Source organism: Onychomys torridus, chromosome 19, assembly GCF_903995425.1.
Source record: "Onychomys torridus chromosome 19, mOncTor1.1, whole genome shotgun sequence".
NCBI classification, from domain to species: Eukaryota; Metazoa; Chordata; class Mammalia; order Rodentia; family Cricetidae; genus Onychomys; species Onychomys torridus.
Genome location: NC_050461.1, coordinates 42,765,159 through 42,786,535, shown reverse-complemented (window position 1 = coordinate 42,786,535; position 21,377 = coordinate 42,765,159). Strand labels below are relative to the sequence as shown.

The window sequence follows — 21,377 nt, the reverse complement described above, 5'->3', positions numbered from 1 at the left end:
GTGCCAGTAAGTTGACTCTCCTGTGTTTACTCTCATTAGATTACCCCGCCCATCCAACAATTGCTAATACCTCCGGAGGCCGGAGGAAAGAGATGGGACCAACCATCGCGAGACTTCAACGGTCTTCTCACGCAGAGGGGGGGGGGGGCTTCAGGGGCGGCGCTTGCGCAGAAGCTCCTTTTGAAGCCAGCGTGGGAGAAAGGGGCGGGGCGTCCCGGGGCGTCCTGCGCCTTGGCTGGGACCCGACGCCTGTCAGCTGGCGCTGTGGTTTCCGGCCTGGGCGCCCGGCTCCGCCCAGCGCGCGGCGCGCGTGCGCAGCTCCGTCAGGTGTGTGAGTGTGTGTGTGTGTTGTATGTGTGTTTGGCGAATGTCGGCCTGGGCTCTGCAGTGTGCGAGGGAGGCCCGGCCTGGTGACGGGCGCTTGGGTACCGGCTGAGGTAGGCCATGGTGGCTGGAGTCAGAGGCTAGAGGTCGCGGAGGGAAGTCGGCCTAGGGCCCCCAGGAAATAGCGAAGGCTCCTGCGGAGCTCCAGGGACGGGAGCGAGCCGCCCTGCCTGCCGGTTCCCCGCGACTTAGCTCCAGCCCGGGCCGGGAGACCGGGGGACCGGGTGCTTGCTTGCTGCCCACGCCCGCGTGCCCAGGCCCTGTCGCGCGCCCGCCCCGGGGAGCTGGAGCAGGAGGATGACTGAGGGGGACCCTCCGGTGCCTGTAGGACGTGCCCGCGGGGCTCGTGGCGCGTGGGACTGCAGGTGGCTGAAAGGGATGCCGAGACGTGCAAGTTCGGCCGGCCGGGTCTCCGTTGCCTTTCGGCATTCGCTTTCCAAGCCTTGCCCTGGCTCCTGGGCGCATTGTGTGCTGGGGCTCTGCCGTGGCCCTAGGTTTCATGAGTGAAGATGTGGATTTATGGTTAAGGGACCCCGTCCGAGGTCCAGTATTGGACATTAAACACTGGCCATTTAAACTTGGTGCCTTTTAATCCAAATGGCCTGAATTTATCGTGCGAAGTCCCCCCACCCTTCTCTACTACGTGTTCTTCTGTCTTCTTTGCGCCTGTGTTTGCCCACGTCCCACGGTGGTTTTCCCCACCTCATTCTTATCCAAGCTGCCCCTCTTACTCTTTTTAAGCTGTTAATCCATAAAATCATTGTGTGTGTTAGGATTTTCCTCCCCTTTTTTTTTTCTCTTTGAGAAAGGCCTTTCTAAGGGATTTTAAACTATATAAGGGTCGATCAAAGTAGAATGCTTTGGGATTGTAAAGCACGTTGGAATTATTCAGCAGTGGTGTGAGTTTAGATCAACGGACACATGAGACAGGCTTTTGTTTCCAGCTTTGTGAGAGGTTTGACTTTCTAGTTTTCACCGGCCAGGTGTAGTTTTATAATTTGTTTCCTTTTGTACAATTGGTTCTCTTAACTGAATGTTTTCCACAGAGGATGAGTGAAACGGTTACAGCCTATTTGATACATGAGATCATGGTTAATGTGTTCCTCACCTGTTAGTTTTCTCCTTGAGGCGTCCAAATACCAGAGAAGAAAAAACTACAGGGTGGGGGGAGGGGCGGAGGGCGTTGAGTCCATCCTGATGGGGAAGACACAGTGAGGGTGAGAATGTGGCTTGGTGGCAGCAGGGTAGTGAGGTTGCTGGGTAGATAAGAAAACAGGACAGGAAATGAGGCTGGTCCTCCAGGCTCAGCAACCAACATTGCACTCCCTAGCCAAGTTTCCAGAATCCCCCCAAAACAGGGATCCACCAGCCAGGGATCAATTCTAACACAGCAGTCTGTGGGAGCTTTTACAGCCAAACCATAGTAGCTATTATTTGACTTAAGTCTTTTTCAAAATTTACCCTTCCTATTCTAGGTATCTTTCTGAAGATTTCACATTATATAACAGATATCATGTTGTGTTTAAGGGCTGCTAGGGAATGTGCTTGTTGTCACAGATTATTGTTAAGATAAAGAATTGGATTAGGTTTCAGGAAATGATATTTCCAGTGTCAATGGAAGTCATAGTCTTGTTTGTAAGATTCCTAGAAAATATGCAGGAGAGGAGTGAGGCCCTACCCAAGGTGCACATTTGGGCTGCAGGCATGAATATTGCAGTGTTACTGTTTTTGTTTGAAAATATTTCTTTGTCCAAGGTATGTTATCTCTATGTTGGTAACCTTCATAGCAAATGTATATTGTCAGTTGTGCTAGAATTTGGATTTGCAACAGGTCAGAGGCATTAACCAGACTCCAGTATGTTGAGTGTTATTTTTCTGTGTTGCCGAAGTTTTCCAGTCTTTCTGTCCTGCCTCATGTCCACTGTTCCATTTGTCATTTAGAATTCACACTCACCGACCAAGAAAGTGTGAAGATGAGCAGCCGAAGGAAGCGCGCTCCCCCAGTGAAGGTGGATGCGGAAAGGCAGCAGCAGCTTCACTGGAACATGCATGAAGACCTGAGGAATGAACCGCTCCCCTTGACTGTCGAGGAGCAGCCCTGCTCAGGTGCAGACTCCTCTTCGGATTGCATCCTCATAGATGATGACCCTCCTGAAGATGTGGCTCACAGAGATAAGAAGAGGCGGTCAGAGGCTGTGGGCACCTCAGAATCCACTGAAAAAGAGACCCCTCTATCTGTCAAGTTGAATGTTACCATTTCTCCCTATCGTGGGGACCATTCTTGGAAAGCCTTGCTGGGAGATTTTGCTCTTCAGCTTCTCCATGAAGAGAGTTCAACTGAACATTTTTCTGAAAGGAGTTTTACATTGATGAGTTCAGAGTCAAGCAATCAGTTCCTGATCTATATCCATTCAGAAGGTGAAGGTGAAGAAAAACAAGAAAGTGTGCTTAAAGAATCGGCTGATATTTGTGGCAAGGGTCTTCGAGTGGAATCGTCCTTCAGCAGTGACATGTTACAGGATTTGGCCTGGCTGCAGAGGAAAAGAGGAATAAAACTTTATCAGAGACCTGAAGGGAACCATACAATCAAGGTACTCAGTTTCTGTGGTGTCTTGTAAGGGTCTACATCGAAGTTAACTTAAAGTCTCAAGACCCAGCAATAAGCTTCTCAGTATTGTTTCTATGGGGCTTTAGGAACCGCAGAACTGTGTCTGCCTGCCAATTATTTCTAGCACTTTCCTGAGGGGCTTCCCCTGAGTTTTACTTCCTGCCTCTGTGCTCAGTTACTTGCTTTGGTCCTCACCATCTTGACCTTGTATTTTCAAATCTTTGTCTACATTGTTTCAGAAATGGTGTGATAGGAGTTAGTTTCCTGATTGTAGAGCTGAAGTGTATGTAGCTTTCCTGCTCTGACATACACCTTTCTGTCACATGTCCCTGACCCTTCTTACCCTTTGTCACTGTTGTCACTGTGCTTTTTCGTCTGGCTCCAGAAATTCCGAATTGGGAATTTGTTTCCCACACAGATGCTGTCTTCCTGTTTGTGCTTTTCTCGCTTCCATCTACTTAGGTTATTTCTTCCCCTCCTCTACTATGTTCTCTGGTAGTCTGTTCAGGAAGAATCTCATGCGTAGAGAACTTCTCTTAAGCCCCAACCCAGAATATCTGATACATAGTTTGGTTTGGTTTGGTTTTTGTTCTTTGTTTTCTTTCCTCCCTCCCTTTCTTCCTTCCTTCTTTGCTACCTTCCTTCCTTCCTTTCTTTCTTTTTTCCTACTTGAACTGCATTTACATCTTAGATCCTTCGTGCTTGCTAAACTGTGAGGTCTTTATCTTTACTGCCTATTTAAAGTGCCTGGTACCTAACATTTGTAATTCATTTCAAGATATGCATTCAGTAAGTTATGTAAATATATGAGAATCACTGAAATGTTCTAATATCAACTTTTTTTCTATGTGAACTGTAAACCATACCCATTCTTTCATGATAGATTTTTCTAAAGTCAGGTGAGACAATGTAAGTAGGTCTACTCTGTAAAGAGATTATGTGCCTTATGCTAAAGGCTGAAAGAAAAATTTAAGATGTTGCTTCGTCTTTGTGTCACATTTCTTAAATTAAAAGCAATTGTATTGGTAGGCCTAATTATTATTTCTGGAGAGATCTGGTGTGTTCAGGGTGGAATGGCCATAGACTTACTTAAAAATAATCTAAAGAATAGAGAACATTTGGAAGGATTATACAGAAGTTAACTTTCCCTGGACAGTGAAACTCATAACCATGCAATTCCTTGTCTACTCATTTTGAGAACCAATGTTTTGCAGAGTGATAGCGGGAATGTAAGAATTCATGGCTGGTGTGTCTGTATTCTTTGTTTTCTTAAAATCAAATCTTAATCTCTTTCACTTTCCATGACTTTGATTTTTATAAAAATGTAAATATTTATCTGTTGCTACCATGGTAAGCCATCCCCAGGTGAACAAAAGGCAAACGCATGCAGTCCTGATGTTGTTACTGTGTAATGTTACTGGATTCTTATATTTCAGCAGAAGACATGAAGGAGTTCAGTCATTAGGGAGTTTGGCCCCAGGATAGCTGGAGAAATGAAGAAAAAGAATTGTCTGCTATTACAAACCTTAAACTATTTAGGCTGCTTCATACAGACTTTCCATTTTAAAAAAGGAGAACATTTGAATCTAAACAAAACTTATATTTCCTAAATTTCTTTTAGTCCTAAGTATCATTGCCTGTACTCAGATCTAAATATTTCAACTCTTAAGATTCGTGAGCTGCATTGTTTTACTTAACATTAGTCAAAGTCTGTTTTCTTCCCCCTTTTATTTCATATTTGATCGGTGATAAGGTTTCCCACAAAAGAGTGATCATGTGTGTTTAGTTTTCTAGGAAATGCTTCCTTGTAATGAGCTTCACTGGTTGTTCAAGTGTTCATTAGGTTTAGAAATGGTGACATGGTTGGTTGAATTGAGGTTTTCATAACATTCTCCTGTGTGTTGTCTCAGTTAAGGAAGTCTTTTTGTTTGTCTAATAAATGCATCATAGACATTTACAGAGAGAATTTATGAAATTAAATCTCATGTCTATGGTGCAGACATTGTTAAAGCATTTAAAAATAGTGAATCTTGGGACTGGAGAAATGGTTCAGTGGTTAAGAGCACTAGCTGCTCTTGCAGAGGACCCAGGTTTGATTCCCAGCACCCACATGCCAGCTAACAGCCATCTGTAACTCCTGTCCCCAGGGATTCACTGTCCTCTCTTGGCCTCCAGGGGTACTGCACGTGTGGTGCATAAACATACATGCAGACAAAACACCCATATACATTTTTTTAAAAAAATCTCAAAGTTTTTTTTTTTTTTTTTTTTTAGAAATAGTGACTCTCTAAAGGGTTTTCTTGTGTCCAAATGAATAATGTATGCTTAGTAAAACTTTAATTCTTTTTAGGTTGGAATTTATATCTTGGAAGCTGGCCTAGCAAGACTAGACTTTATGAGTGATGCAAGTTCAAGGATGAAAAAGTTCAATCAGCTCATGAAGAAAGTGATGGAAAAGTTACATAATTTCATTATTCCAGGTAATTATTAAAGTGAACTTTAAAATTGCATTTAGAGATTGTCAGTTTTTCCTCAGCTTGTACACATAACATGTTGTTTGTTCTTTGGTCTTTTTTGTGGGAGCCTACCACTCAGCTCCCTAATAAATTACACACAGAGGCTTATTATTACTTATGAATGCCTGGCCTTAGCTTGGCTTAGTTTCTAGCCAGCTTTCCTTAACTTATACCATTTATCTTTTTCCTCTAGGCTTTTTCTTTTTCTATTCCTGTATACCTTTCTTTGTTTCTTACTCTGTCGCTTGCTGTGTGGCTGAGTGGCTGGCACCTGGAGTCCTCCTCCTTCTCTGGCTCCTAAATCTCCTCACTCCTCCATCTTTTTCTTCCTCCAGTTTTCTCTTTCTATGTATCCTTTCTCCCTGCCAGCCCCGCCTATTCATTTCCTTATTAGACCATCAGGTGTTTTAGACAGGCACAGTAACACAGCCTCACAGAGTTAAACAAATGCAACATAAACAAAAGTAACACACCTTAAAATAATCTACTACATAACAACTTGAAAAATAAATAATAAATATGAAGGAACTTAAATGTTCTTCATATAGTACTGTATAACAAAATCTTATCTGAAATGCCCTCACTAATATGATTTGTTTTTTCGCTGTACTTGCTTAGCATTGTGCCCAGCATTCAAGAAATGTTTGTAAAATCAATATACAAAGTCAAAGGCAGTCAGAACACACCTGAACTGGTTGGATCCCTTCTTTCCTTCCTCCCTCCCTTCTCTGCAAAGTTCCATAGTAGCCAGAGATTGTTGCTGGCCTTTATCTACCTCACTTTTGCAGTCTGATAGATAATCTCAGGAGATAGGTTTCCATAGAATAGATGACTGTTGTTCATTGGTGGGACAGGGAATCCTTATTTAGAACTGCAGCTAAGGACCTGTGACTATCAGAGACGATAGCTCAGAGGTAGAGAGAAGCAGACACAGAAAGCACTTCTGGTCCAGTACTGTGCCACAGGTAGACACGGGCCTGGCTGGGAGCAGCCAGCTATGCTGCTGAAGAAACAGCTTGGAGTCACCAAGTTACGGTGGAGAACTTAGTGTGTCTGGTATTTTGGTGCAGTTTTTAGGATATTCTGTCTCCCTATTCCTTTTCTTTGTTTTCTTTTTTTCCTTTATGTGCTAGGTGTCAAACCTAGAACTGCACACATGCTAAGCAAGTGCTATATTTCTGAGCTATAGCTCTGGTCCTATAGGACATTTTGATTTTAGAATGTTTTGGAAATCTGTTTTTGAACATAGTGGGTAAATTGAAGCCTTAACTCAACCTTTCAAAACTTCACAATACTAATAATAGTAAGTTATTTTGCAAGGTAGAGTTACAGGGACGAAAATACCTTGTTTCAGAATTAGAAATGCTATCAAATACATCTAGAATTTTTTTAGTTAAAAGAATTTTAGCCAGATGTGGTGAAATACACCTAAACTACCAGTGCTCGGGAAGGAAAACCTCAAGCTTAGATATCAGTACTTGATTACATTTACTATTTTGTGGTAATGATATGAAACAAATGCATAACTAAACACTGTGGTTGTGAAAATCCTATATTTTGTATTGAAAATAACTTGTAGATTATTCCATATACTCTTTGTAATTAATCATATTAGATATGTTCCATAAAACCATGTAGTTTTGTCATGTGCTCTTTGAGAACAATTTGGAAATAAAAATGGTTCATTTTTTCACATTAAAGGAATAATGCAAGTGTGTTTAGGGTTTTTATTTTGTTCAAGGTACAGTATGAGTCTTGTACTGGACAGTTGTGTTCATCTGGTGAAATGTGACAGCTGGATACACATTAATGGTTTCAGCATATTTCTTTAGTAGCTGCTGCTGCTATCAAAGGCCCACTCTTTCATCTTAGCCTGAAAAGTTAGTGAGAACCCGTGTTTTAATAAACATAAAAAATAAGAATTTTTTTATGTTAAGGTATAAAAGTGAAATAAGTTAATTTATAAATCACAGGTGAAAATACTTACAGTTACTAAATACTTACGAGAGCAGAGCATGTCAGTTTCTCTGAGGAGCTGTGACAAGTACATATAGGAGATTGAGAAAGAAGATAGATTACAACATGTAGTTATAGCCAAAGCATAAAATAGCACATGAACACCAAGGACAACATTGATAGCATGTATCATTTGAACTATTTTAAAGAAAGTGTAGGTAGATATTTTGGGAGAGGGATTTCTAGTCACAGAACACACAGAGCAGGACTATGGAGATAATGGGTGCTTGGGGGTTTCCTGCAATAAGGACTAACGGTTAGAAGGCCTTGTAGCACATGCACCTAAATTCCCAGCCCTCAGAAGACTGAGACATGAGGTTTTGGATATGAGGCTAATCCAAAGAGTACTGTGAAATGTTGTCTAAAACAGAGTGGGAGGGTTTAAATAGAAAAATATTGCTTGTGGCTTAACAATGCAGATCCTGTTATGAGTACCTTTGTTGGATATACAGATGTGCCAGAAGAAGAGGAGGATGATTCAGATAGTGAGCCAGAGGGCCAGGACATTGATGAGCTCTATCACTTTGTGAAGCAAACACACCAGCAAGAAACACAGTCAGTCCAAGTGGATGTCCAACATCCTGCACTGATCCCAGTACTGAGACCGTACCAGAGAGAGGCAGTCAACTGGATGCTACAACAAGAGCGTTTCAGAAGCGTTCCTGCTAGTGGCAAGTATAAGATGTTTAAAGAAGGGCTCGTTGATTGGAGGCAAGATGGTGAAGATAGTCAATGGTGGGGCATGTGCTGGGGTAATGACAAGTATTCATACAGAAAAGAGAATAGTTTTCTAAGAAGTCTTTCAAAATAGAAATCTAGAAAAATATGTGACTTTCCTTATTTGTGTAAGTTTAAAATGGTTTTTTCTTCAGCCTTAATAGGAATGTATAAAAAGTAGGAAATAAGTTTAAATCATTGTCCCTGCATGTAATCTCAGTTTGGGAGGTAGCAGCAAGAAGAGGAGAAATTCAAGTCATTCCAGGCCACAGTGTGAATTTCAGGCCAGCCATTCTGGGCTGTGTGCCATGCTATCTCAAGAAAAAAAGAAAAAGGAAAAAAGTCACAACTTGTCAACAAGGGTTGCTTTTAGAACTTGATTAATTATGAGTAAGAATCTTCCTAACTTGACAATAAATGTTAGCAACAGAGCAGATTTGCAAATGTGACTAATTTTCCTATTTATTTGCCCCACAAAATAAATAAAACCAAGAGATTTATTGGAAGGTGTGCTCTAGTAATATTTTTGTTTGTTTGCTTTAAGACAGGGTCTTTGTGTAGCCCCTGGCTGTCCTAGAACTCACTGTTTAGACTAGTCTAGCCTTAAACTCAGTCTAGCCTTAAACTCTAATGAGAATTCATGTTTCTGCCTCCTGAGCACTGGGTTTACAAGTGCACAACACCACGCCAGCACTGTTTTTAAGTGAGTAGACAGATTTTGAGATTTTTACACAATTCTGTAAAATGAGTTATTAACTAGTTCTAATTCTTCCTGAAGAGATTTACTTAGTTAGTGGCAGATGATATTACTTATTTATCCTAAGTATTCCAGCAACCTAATTTTTTTTTTTTAATGTTTTCAGTTTGGGCAGTATCAGTTGATAGGCAGTGTTATTTCTCCTTACTCCTGATCCTTTCAAATATCAGTAAATTTGTCTTCTTCCAAAATTCCTTTCCTTGTCTCTATTTTCCTGTCTCCTACATTCTCATTCATTCATAGTCTTTCATTCTCCCATCCTGCCCTGAAACAAACATTCAGCTCTGCAGTTGGATGCTGTTGGTCAAGTTTCATAATCTGTATGTTTCACTGCCCATCTCTCTCATTCAGTGTTTTCCTCTCAATTATTTGTTTGGGAAATTGCTAGTTCTTTAAAGTCCCACAAAGGTCATGTTACTTTTTCTCTAAAATGAAATAATTTTCTTTAGATACATATTACAGAAAGGTATAATTTACATACAACAAAATGCTTCCAAATTAAAGCTTAAGTTTGAGTCATTTAACAAATCTATAACCTTCGAGTCAACAGTTTTTGTCGGCCCTCTACCACAGCGACAGAGTATCTGAAAATCATCTCCAGGGCTGAGAGAATCACGGAGTGAGAGGCTTCAGTGCAATAGTGACTGGCCTCATTGCTGTGGACCTGAGGAGAGATTAGATATTTACAGGGAAGAAAATACCTTGTTTCAGAATTAGAGGAATGCAATCAAATACATCTAGAGTTTTTTAATTATAAGAACTTTAGCCAGCTGTGGTGAAGTATACCTGAGTGGCCAGTGCTTAGAAAGGAAAGCTTCAAGTTTACATATCAATACTTGACTATATAGTTATTGAGTTGTAATGGTATGAAATAAGTGCACAATTACACACTGTGGTTGTGAAAATCCTGTATGATATTTTGTACTGAAAATATAAATTATTCAGTACAGTCTTAGTCATTGAGCATATTAGGTGTGTTCACAATGTTTGCATCATTACAGTGACATATGGCTGAAGAGCTCTTCATCTCTTTGTAGCCTGGAAGCAAAGAACATGTTATGAAGGGACCAGGACTAGATACATTCCCCAAGGACAGTCGGTGTCAGGACTGACTGACTCCCTTTAACTGGGTCTTATTGCTAAAGTTTCTGCTAGTTCCAAGTAAGCCCTCAAATTAATGAACCTACTAATAAACTAATCCATTTATGAAGTTAGCGCTATGATATCCAGTCACTTCCCCTAGGCCCCCACTTCCAAGCATTGCTTCAGTGGCAACAATAAGAGTGTTCAACGTAAGAGTCATCGGAGAACAACTCAGATCCAAATCATAACACTGTATAACAGAACTAGACCCATGCCACAGTAAGTACTAGCTCCATATGGTTCTTGAGAGTTGAAAAATTGAAATTTGCTGTGAGTTTACAATATACACTGGATTTCATGTAGTACTGTAAAAAGGAAACAATGTAAAACCCTTTAATTTTTATATTGGTTACATATTAAATAATATTTGAGCTGGGCGGTAGTGGCGCATGCCTATAATCCCAGCACTCAGGAGGCAGAGGCAGGTGGATCTCTGTGAGTTCGAGGCCAGCCTGGTCTACAGAGCGAGATCCAGGAAAGGCTCCAAAGCTACAGAGAAACCCTGTCTCGAAAAACCAAAATAAATAAATAATAGTAATAGTAATAATAATAATTTTTTAAAGAATTTTTTTTTCACAGAAGATACACAAATGACTGGCAAGTACTTTTTTTTTTTTTTTTTTTTTTTAAGATTTATTTATTATGTTCACAGAAGAGGGTGCCAGATCTCATTATAGATGGTTGTAAGCCACCATGTGGGTGCTGGGAATTGAACTCAGGACCTCTGGAAGAGCAGTCGGTGTTCTTAAACTCTGAGGCATCTCTCCAGCCCCAAAAATTTTGTTTCGGGTATTTTTTTTAAAGATTTATTTATTTTTATTATGTATACATTGTTCTGCCTACATGTATGCCTGCAGGCCAGAAGAGGGCACCAGATCTCATTACAGATGGTTGTGAGCCACCATGTAGTTGCTGGGAATTGAACTCAGGACCTTTGGAGGAGCAGCCAGCTCTCCGGCCTGTAATATTTTAGTTATCAGGGTAAAGTAGACTTAAAATTATTTCACTTGTTTCTTTATAATAAAACTGCAAATTAAAGGTTATATATGGGACTCATTATATTTTGTGCAGTAGGACTGGTACAGAAAATTCCACTGCCTTAAGACATTTGCTTATGGCCCAGTCAGCTCTGGTTCTAACCCTTCAAGAGGCAGTCATTGCCACCATCACTTGGCCTGTTTGGGAAAAATGAACCATTTATATATGCACACAGTTTGAGCAAAGATTTCATTTCTTTTTATATGACATTTTTGAGGTGTGTATATTTTGCATATCAGGAACTCATTTTTTCTATAGACTAGAGTTTCTAAATTATTTCCCCATGTGACACGTAGCCGTTCCTCTGCTCTGTGTTTTCTCTGAATTGCATTTTTCCCTTTATAAATATTGTGTTTTCCTATGTCATCTTTACTTCCTTACTTTAGTTTCATTTCATTGATGGATAGAGACTGATTTCCTAGTTGGTAAATTAAAAGATTAAAGACAAAGACCAAAGAAGGTTGAGATAAATGCAATACCTAAATATTACAGTTTGAGCTTTCTTTTTCCTAAGTGAAGTGAATCTTTCTTTTCACTCTCTGCTCCATATGGCAGGTTGGTTACAGTTAAGATAAATCTTGGAGCTAAATAGCATAGGTCTGTTGCCTGTGATCCTCCTGCCTCCACTTCCTGTAGCAAATCTGACTGGCATGAGCCACCACAATCCTGCTAAATGATAAGCCACCCAACATGGGACTTGAACCCCATGACCCTGAGATTGAGTCACGTGCTCTACCAACTGAGCTAGCTGGGCTTCCCTAATCCAGAATCTTTCTGAGTTGTGCAAATGAAAAATTAGTTTTCTCCAGCAGAGTCTCACTAGGTATACAAACCATTCACAGGCAAGCCCCATGCTTAGCAGTAGGTGATAAATACAAAATGAACTCTGACACTTTTGGAGGTTCTTTGTGTCATAATGCATATAATGCTGCTGTCACGGCTCCCCCCCCCCCCATTACAGGTCCTTTTCATATATATTATGGTTTCTGATTTTGTGCTTTTATGGAATTTCTGTGTGTACAAAGTGCAAGCATGTGTATGTATGTCTAGATGTGCTTATTGTACTTTTTCTTCGGTTCTTTTTCTTCTGTTTGTTTTTATATAATTTTTGTTATTTTTTATTTTTATTAGATGTTTGTATTATAATGAGAGAAAGAAAGGGTGTGGATCTGGGTAGGTAGGAAAGAGCTGGAAGGAGTTTGGAGAGGGAAAATCTAAATCAATATATTGTACGAGAAAAAAAATCTATTGTCAGCAAGAAAGAAAGAAAGAGAAGAAAAGAAAAGAAAAGCTGGGGCACACATTTAATCCCAGCACTCGGGAGGCAGAGGCAGGTGGATCTCTGTGAGTTCGAGGCCAGCCTGGTCTACAGAGCTAGATCCAGAAAAGGCGCAAAGCTACACAGAGAAACCCTGTCTTGAAAAAAAACAAAAAACAAAAAAAGAAAAAAAAAAGACAGAAAGAAAGAAAGAAGTTGCCCACTTCTTAGGTGCTTTGTTAAAGGTAACCAACCCTTCAGGTTGAGTAGGTGCAGTGTGAAAGTTTTCCTGGTACCCTCAGCAGTTTTCTGTGTTATTACTTGTTTATATGGATGTGTACCAAAGCAAAGGAAGCTGGCAAATAGTAGTAGAAGAATATTTTTAAAAAAGAACTGGAGAGAACCGTGGCCTTTCACCCATGCATGCATGTACTAAGTGAGAGGCAAATATGTCGCTTTTCCTGAGTGAGCTTTATAAGGACATGGGTCTCTTGAGTCAAGCATACTTTAGTATCAATATGTGACAGAAAACAAAACAAAAACTCTTATGTGCCAGGCGGTGGTGGCGCATGCCTGTAATCCCAACACTAGGGAGGCAGAGGCAGGTGGATCTCTGTGAGTTCGAGGCCAGCCTGGTCTACAGAGCGAGATCCAGGAAAGGCTCCAAAGCTACAGAGAAACCCTGTCTCAAAAAAACAAAAAACAAAACAAAACAAAACTCTTATGTGATTATACTTTATTTTAGACAACTCCCTGCACTTCTTGTGGCGAGAAATTGTTACACCTGATGGTTTCAAACTCTACTATAATCCATATACAGGCTGGTAAGGCAAAATCTTATATGCTGATTTTTAAAATATATGTAGTAAAATCTATGAGATTTTTAACACATGTTCATGGTCTTGAGGAATGCTAAATTACTGTGTATTTCTATAGCTAGGATAGACTCAGAAATAAAAGCCCCTGTCATTCTTGATGATAGACAGAAGCTGCTGAGTTATCAAGACTGACAAAATCTTGTCATGGATGGACATGATGAGCCATGTGCTTTAATCCTAGCACCTGAGGAGGCATGGGAAGCAAATCTTTGAGTTGGAGGCCGGTTTGGTTTACTTAGAGAGTTCCAGGCCAGCCAGGGCAATATAGTGAAACCCTATCTAAGAGAGGGAAAGAACCCTATCAGAAGAGAGGAGATTTATATCTCAGGTACTAATGTTATTTTGTTTATAAAAGGCCAACTTTTACAATTTTCATTAAATTTATCAATTTATAGATTAAAGAAATATAAGATTCTTTAATCATAATAAATAAATCAATATTGTCTTTTATATTTTTTAATCACATGTCCATAAGGACCTAAAAGGAAAAAGTGCTTCCTTCTGAAATGTATAAAATTACATATATTTATTTATTCTGTGGCCAGGGAAGGAGAGGTGCCATGGCGTACCTGTGAAGGAAGGAGGAGAACTTGCAGGAGACTCTTCTTTCCTTTCTTGTGTGTCATAAGGCTTGGTGGCGAGCGAGCACCTTCTCCTGCTGAGCCATGTTGCCAGCCTCCATAACATTTCTCTTTAATTATAGAATAGACACAATGTTCATTATGTGCCACACCATTCTTATTTCTGCACTTAGTTGTCTGCTAGATTATTGTTAGTATTTCACTCCTGTTACCTATGAAGCATAAATTTGAATTGTTGTCTCCTAAATGAAGTTTCAATAAACTTAAAGTGTTACGTATTTCTTCTGTTCTCTTTAGGAATACTAATAAAGGACAGCATAACTTTTATTTAAATTCTTGGACTGTCTTTTCCCTTAGCATTATTCGTGATTTCCCACATGCTGGACCACAGTTGTTTGGTGGAATCTTAGCAGATGAGATGGGTCTCGGAAAGACAGTGGAAGTTCTGGCTCTGATTCTGACACATACTCGACAAGACGTCAAACAGGATGGTCTCACTCTTCCTGAGGTACAAAGAATTACTACAATGCTCCAGAGGATGGGAACATGGGGTGTCAAGAGACCTTACAGTGAACATTGACCATTTACCTGGCCCTCAAATCAATCCCTCCTGTGCATTATATGGCAATGGCTTGTGTTCATGTTTGATTACCTTCAAGTGACTACAGAGAATTAGACGTTGGCAGGTTTTTCTTGAGTGATGTAGTCCAGTTAACAGAATATGTAGAAAGTTACCAGTCTCCCAACTAGTTAGCAAAGAACTGTTTTATAATACGTCCTACTGGTATTTCAGATATCTTGTCAACACTACAAGGTCCATATTGCCACTGAATATTTTAAGAACTGTCTATTTAATTACAAACCTCAGATTCTGATAAGTAGAAATTATTGATTGACTGATAGCTTAATAGTAATAGATTGTTAGATGGAATAGATTTTATATAAATATATGAATTTTAGAGTTTACAAAAAATAACTTCCTGTATCTCCCAGTAGTGAAACCTGAAGCCAGCACATTAAGCCCTGCTGACTTTAGCCCACTAATCATAGGTAGAACCAATTAAGAACCTTCAGGAACCATAGGCCCACAATCTTAGTATGTATGCAATCTGTTGAAAGTCCACATATACAAAATAAACCTTAGAGATTTCAATAGTAAATAGAAAAGAAAAATTTATATTTATAAATATGTTTTTATAAATTTAAATATATATATTTACATATATATGATGGGGGCAGGTCTGGAGATATGACTCAGCAGTTAGGAACTCTGAGCTCTGGCTGTTCTTCTAGAGGACCCGGGTTGGATTTCCAGCACCCACCAGCTGAGCAACTAACCAGCCATCTATAACTCTAGCTCCAGGTGATGCCCCTCCCTCTTCCAGCCTTTGTGGACACTGCATGCATGTCGTACACAGACATATGTACAAGCAAAATACCAGTACACATAAAACAAAAATAAGTCTTTAAAAACATTGTGAAGAATATTTAATAACTTCTTTCTGAGATGTTAAGCTCATTACATATTTTATTTCCAAATTAATGTTTCATTATTATAAATATGTCAAATCTATTTTAAAATGTGTCTTTAAGTTTCTTTCAGAAATTCCCTATGTTTAGTTAATTTAAATAGTGTACACAAATAAAAAAATGATGGCTAGTTGCAAGCTCCAAAGTAAAAAAAGTTTATTTAATGAATGACATTTATTTATCTCCTTTTATAGTTGTATATGACTATTTTCCATTTCTTTAATAGAAGAAAGGTTAATTATAATACTCAAAATATTGAATACCAAATATTTCAACTACCAAATGTCATGTATTTCAGGGGAAAGTGGTGAATTATTTCATCCCATCTCACTGTCCCAAAGGAAAAGTAAAAAATAGAGAAATCCAGGATACAGAATATGAACCAAAAGAAAAAGTGCACTGCCCCCGTAAGTGTGGTTTCTTCAAGTAGCATCTTTCAAGTGATTTTTACTGTAGTCTATACTTCCCTCAGAAAGGTTTAATCATCACAACTGGTTTTTATTTCACTGGTTTGTATTTAACATAAGAGCATGCTTACAAGTTACATTAACAGAAATAAAGAGTTGCTCCAGTACTACTAGTGCAGTCTATTATACTTAAGCTTCTTCAATTTTGTTTATTTTCAAGCGTAGCTATTACATTTTCTATTAACAGATTAATTTTCCTTAGCAGTGGTATCATAGACATACTAGGACATTCAGGAGATTTTGCTTTATAATTTGAATGATTGTTGTTTTGTCAAACAAATTAGCCTGATTAATTATTTGCTAAATTATTTCTATTACAGTAATATTTTTTCTTAATTCAAGGTCAATTTTTATTACATATTCTTTGGAATGGTACTAGAATGTGCTACATCTTTTATTTATTTTCTTAACCCAGTCCTTAATGATATTGACATTTTATTTTAGTTATTTTGAATAATTAACATGTCCTTTTGTTTATCCCCTTGTACATTTAGCTACACGTGTGATGATCCTAACAGCTGTGAAAGAAATGAATGGGAAAAAAGGAGTTTCTATTCTTTCTATCTATAAGTATGTCAGCTCCATATACAGATATGATGTTCAGCGGAACCGGAGTCTTTTGAAGCGAATGCTAAAATGTTTAATCTTTGAAGGTCTTGTGAAACAGATCAAAGGCCATGGTTTCTCTGGTACTTTTACACTGGGGAAGAATTACAAGGAAGAAGATATATGTGATAAAACAAAGAAGCAGGTAACAACATTTATTTAGTAAATATACTTGTAAAAGTGTTTTTCTTTGGGCCACCAGCTCACAAAAAATGACATAGAGACTTATTAATTATGAAAGCTCAGCATATAGCTTAGGCTTTTCCCACTACCTCTTGTAACTTAAATTAACCCATTTCTATTCATCTATTTGTTGCCACATGACTCTTGGCTTTTACCTCTCCTCCTGCATATCTGATCCTTCTGCATCTGGCTGGCAACTCCTTTCTTCTTCCCAGAGCTCTCTCTGTCCAGAAGCCCTGCCTATACCTCCTGCCTAGCTGTTGGCTTTTAAGCTCTTTTTTAAACTAATCACAGTGACACATCTTTAACACAGTGTAAAGGAATATTCCACAACATTTCTCCCTTTTTTTCTAAATAAAAAAGAAGGATTTTAACTCTAGCACACTAAAACTATATACATTAACAATTAGCAGGTAAGAATTACATTTACAATGTTCGATCTGTTTGTATTTGGCAAATTTCGAGAAAATATTCCATTATTTATCCTTTCTTGATGAGTCCAAAGTGTTATGCCTAAACCATTTTCTATCATAACTTGTATTACAATCTTAAAACTACCTCTTTAGACCTCAGAACATTTTTTTATATAAACAATTTAAGCTTTATAGATCTCTCAACCTTACAAACTTTACATCTTTTATGTAAGTTTCTTTTCTGAATTTGGTAACAAGGAAAACTGTAAAACTATAACAATCTAGTCTTCAATCTCCATCAGAAACCCAAGAAGGATAAAATATTACCTGAGTAAACAGGAAGTGCAAAGTAAACAACTTCCAAAACTAAGAAATGATAGACATCCGGCAGTCTGTTCCTCTGTAACATTAAAGCATCCATCTTTAGCCTGTGGGCCTAAAATATCTGACATTTTTTGTGAAGTAGGATTTTTGAAGGACTGTCCTACCCTGTCTTGGCAAACCTTGGCAGTCACTTTCTTTTATGTCCTGCATGTCCAGTTTGGCCATCATACTGTCAGCAGTCAAGGCAAGAGCAGTTTCTTGCCCAAATGGCTGGCTTTTGCCACAAAGCAAACTCCATATGGAAGTTCTTTGATGCCCATCATCTCTTTTTGAAGTAAATTGGTACTGCCAGCAGCAGACATGTCATGAAAAGCCTATGTTATTAAAACACTTTAAATACCATATTCTTTAGATCTTTGAAGTGTTTGAAGATCACCTATCTAAAATTTATCTCTGTATGTCTTGAAAACATACCTAACATGACTATAAGTTTGATAGTTATAGATGACTAGCCATTAACCTGTATTTCTTTATTATCCTAAATAGCTTTCATGGACTAAAACTTTATATTTTTAAATGAGCTGTGTAGGTATAATACCTTAAACAAAAATAGAAACATATATACAGTATAATAAAAATAGCCTTAAATTTGTATCAATATACTAAAATTCATACCAATGCAAAATATTTGAGACTAGTGGTTGTTTAAAAGACTCAACAGTCCACCTTTTTATACCATCATTTCTATACTATATCCCCCTTTTTCTCTTCAGAAAGAGATCCCTAAATCTAACTTCCTTTGTTTAGTTTTGTTGTTTTGACCATGACCAATAACAACTTGTAACCAACTCACCTAAATGAAGTCAAACACCCATAACCCACCAAATAACCAAAAACCACCCACCCCACCTCTTGCCATACAGAATAAATAGGTAGATCCTGCCTTGATACTAAAGCTTTCAAAGTTTGCAGACAAAAATCAAAAACAAGTAAGGAAAAACATTATCCCAGTGACTTATGTTTTCTACTTTCTGAATGTACATGTCACAAAAGTAGTAACTATTTTAGTTATATTTAAATCCAAAGAAATGTGGTTTACTCATTAAAAATATTCAATGGTGTGAACTCTAAAGTTGTTTTCATATGCCTTAGAGTTTAAGATAACTTGTCTATTATTATTATTATACCTTAGTTACAAACTTTGCTACCAGCTTCAGCAATGTTAATTCCTCAAATTTATATATACCTATTTATATATATTTCAAGTCTCTTATATAAAATTATCGTGTTCCCAATGCCATCATCCTATAAAACTTTATATTTTATTATAAAACTGTTTTAATTGGGCCAGTAATTTCAATTTCCTTTTAAAAATATAATCACAATACATGTAAACATTATCAAGGAACGACTACTGGCAACAAATCAAATTATGAAAGCCTTTTCTTTGGAGACACACACACACACACACACACACACACACACACACACACTCACTCACTCCCTCTTCAACTTTTGGAACAGGGAGTGTCCACCTTGTACCCAAGCAACACAAAAGACTGCCGTGAGCTGTGCTTTTGTAATCCCTCTGCCACATGGGGAAATCTCCTACCAGTGCCATTGTTTCTGTGTTGATAGCCTGGCTCTTCTATTTGCCCTTAGTTCTGACATCTTTTTCCCAGAGCTGTTCCTATCACCTACCTGTTTGTCACATCCCACTTGTGTTCTGTGTTCTGTGCCCTTTGTAGGCATTTCTATAGCTCACTTTTGCTTTGACTATTCAGAGAGCTGTTGAGACCAGATACCAAATGTACTTCTTTTGTATACCCTAGTATCCAAGACAATGCCTGGCCCAGAACTGACATTCAAACCATAATGGCAGGAGGCACACATGGAAAGGACAAAGATAGGAGTTTGTTTACTGGTTGCACTAAATAGTAGATTAACTTCCACGGTATTTGTACTTGATGACTTGGTATCATATGTACTCTAAATTTCTGTTATTTGATTGATTTAAGCAGACTTTAAATCATAAATCATTAAGAACAATGGGGTAATCTCCCTTTATCTTTCTGATCTGTATCTCAAAACTAAACTCTACAGGGATGAAGTATAGCCTTTGCTTTTCTGAGGATTACAGACAGAGCTCTTCAGAGAGTAAATTAGAGTACATTTGTCAGGAACAAGTCTCCTTGGGTAAAGACTGTTGAGTTTGTTTGTAAACATACAAAGTTTAGAGTTTAGTTTCCGAGTTATAACTTTATTGACACATGTTAATTAAATAATTCTTTTTCATAGGTGGTGGGGAGTCCAAGGAAAATTCAGAAGGAGTTACGGAAGTCAGTGAACAAGGACACAGACTCTGAATACCTGCCATCAAACACTTCTGATGATGATGATGATCCTTATTATTATTACGATAAGGCCAGAAAAAGCCGTAGTAAATTGAAGAAAAAGCCTGTGTTGCTCACTAAGAAGGAAAAGAGACAACCTATCAGTCCAGATTCCCAGCTTCACTCTCCAGCTGTTGGTGACTGTGCAAGTGCTGATGCTAAGGTGTCGGAAAGTGCACCTGCCTCTGAGGACAAGAGAGACCGAGAAGCAGAAGACCTTGCTGGCTCTCCAACACCCACTGATGAGGAGTTGGCACATTCTAACACTGTGAGTCCCTATGAGACCTCTGACTACCGCTTTGAGTGCATATGTGGTGAATTTGACCAGATTGGCCGAAAGCCGAGAGTTCAGTGTCTGAAGTGTCACCTGTGGCAGCATGCGAAGTGTGTGAATTATGAGGAGAAGAATCTGAAAGTGAAGCCTTTTTACTGCCCCCACTGCCTTGTTGCAATGGAACCAGTGTCAACAAGAGCAACTCTGATCATCTCTCCAAGTTCCATTTGCCATCAGTGGGTGGATGAAATCAACAGGCATGTGAGATCATCATCTCTTCGAGTTTTGGTAAGGCACTGAGCTAAAGAGAGCTAGAAACATGTAAGTGTGTGCTTCTTCATGATAGTTTTCATTGTGCTTTTAATTTGTTTGCATTTATTTTTAATTTTATTTATTTGGAGGGAGAGTTGGGGCAGGATTTCACATAGCCCAGGATAGCTTCAAGGATGACATTTTCTATTTGAAAGAAATCTAAGCATTGCTTGAAAAAGTAACTGAAACATTAGCTCCTCTACGTTCACTGTCAGTTGCACAATTGGTCCTTCCTCTGATGTTGCCACAGTTACTTTGTGATATTTCCATTCAAGGTGCTTATGTCACTTGGCTCTCACATTAGAACATAACATTTTTCTAGACAGTTTACAATCTGTCTATAGTGTGCATGTCCAAACTAGGTTCAGTAGGGATATAAATAAATGAATATTTCTATGGCCTTTGTGAAGGTTTTCTATAATAATTGTTGGTTCTGATTATTTCCCAGGTATATCAAGGAGTGAAGAAAGATGGCTTCTTACAGCCTCATTTTTTGGCAGAACAAGATATAGTTATCATTACCTATGATGTCCTTCGTTCAGAACTAAACTATGTTGATATCCCACATAGCAATAGCGAGGATGGGCGTCGCCTGAGGAACCAGAAGCGCTATATGGCTATTCCCAGCCCCCTGGTAGCAGTGGAGTGGTGGAGAATCTGTCTTGATGAAGCTCAGATGGTTGAATGTCCTACAGTAAAAGTAAGAATCTCCACAATATCCTTTGAGTGCTGATGAAGGAAATACGTGAATAATTCAGTAGTTGAAATTTAGTTAACCCACACTAGTGATATTGTTTGAACATTTTTTGTTAAACATTCTTTTACTACATAATCCTTTGAAATTAACTCTAATTCTCTGAATGAAATTTCTGTATGGAATACTTGGAGACTTGGTTGTCAATGTGTATATAACACAGTTCAAAGCAAACTATGTTTAGGGACTTCTAAATCATTCAAGCTAACCTGAAGGCTTATCATA

The 21,377-nt window shown here is 38.6% G+C and overlaps 1 protein-coding gene across 2 annotated transcripts in view; it reads left to right on the top strand.

The window, feature by feature from the left end:
- Nucleotides 1–241: 241 nt before the first annotated feature.
- The window catches only part of Shprh (SNF2 histone linker PHD RING helicase), a 70,381-nt gene continuing 49,245 nt past the window's right edge, over nucleotides 242–21,377 (top strand). Inside the window, exons 1-10 of one of the 2 annotated variants that reach the window (XM_036168669.1) lie at nucleotides 242–327; nucleotides 2,326–2,975; nucleotides 5,343–5,472; nucleotides 7,977–8,195; nucleotides 13,183–13,261; nucleotides 14,254–14,404; nucleotides 15,725–15,833; nucleotides 16,388–16,644; nucleotides 19,718–20,374; nucleotides 20,847–21,098. In XM_036168669.1, the coding sequence (XP_036024562.1) occupies nucleotides 2,358–2,975; nucleotides 5,343–5,472; nucleotides 7,977–8,195; nucleotides 13,183–13,261; nucleotides 14,254–14,404; nucleotides 15,725–15,833; nucleotides 16,388–16,644; nucleotides 19,718–20,374; nucleotides 20,847–21,098 (2,472 nt within the window). In that variant the 5' untranslated portion in view covers nucleotides 242–327; nucleotides 2,326–2,357. The other variant, XM_036168668.1, reaches the window with a different exon arrangement.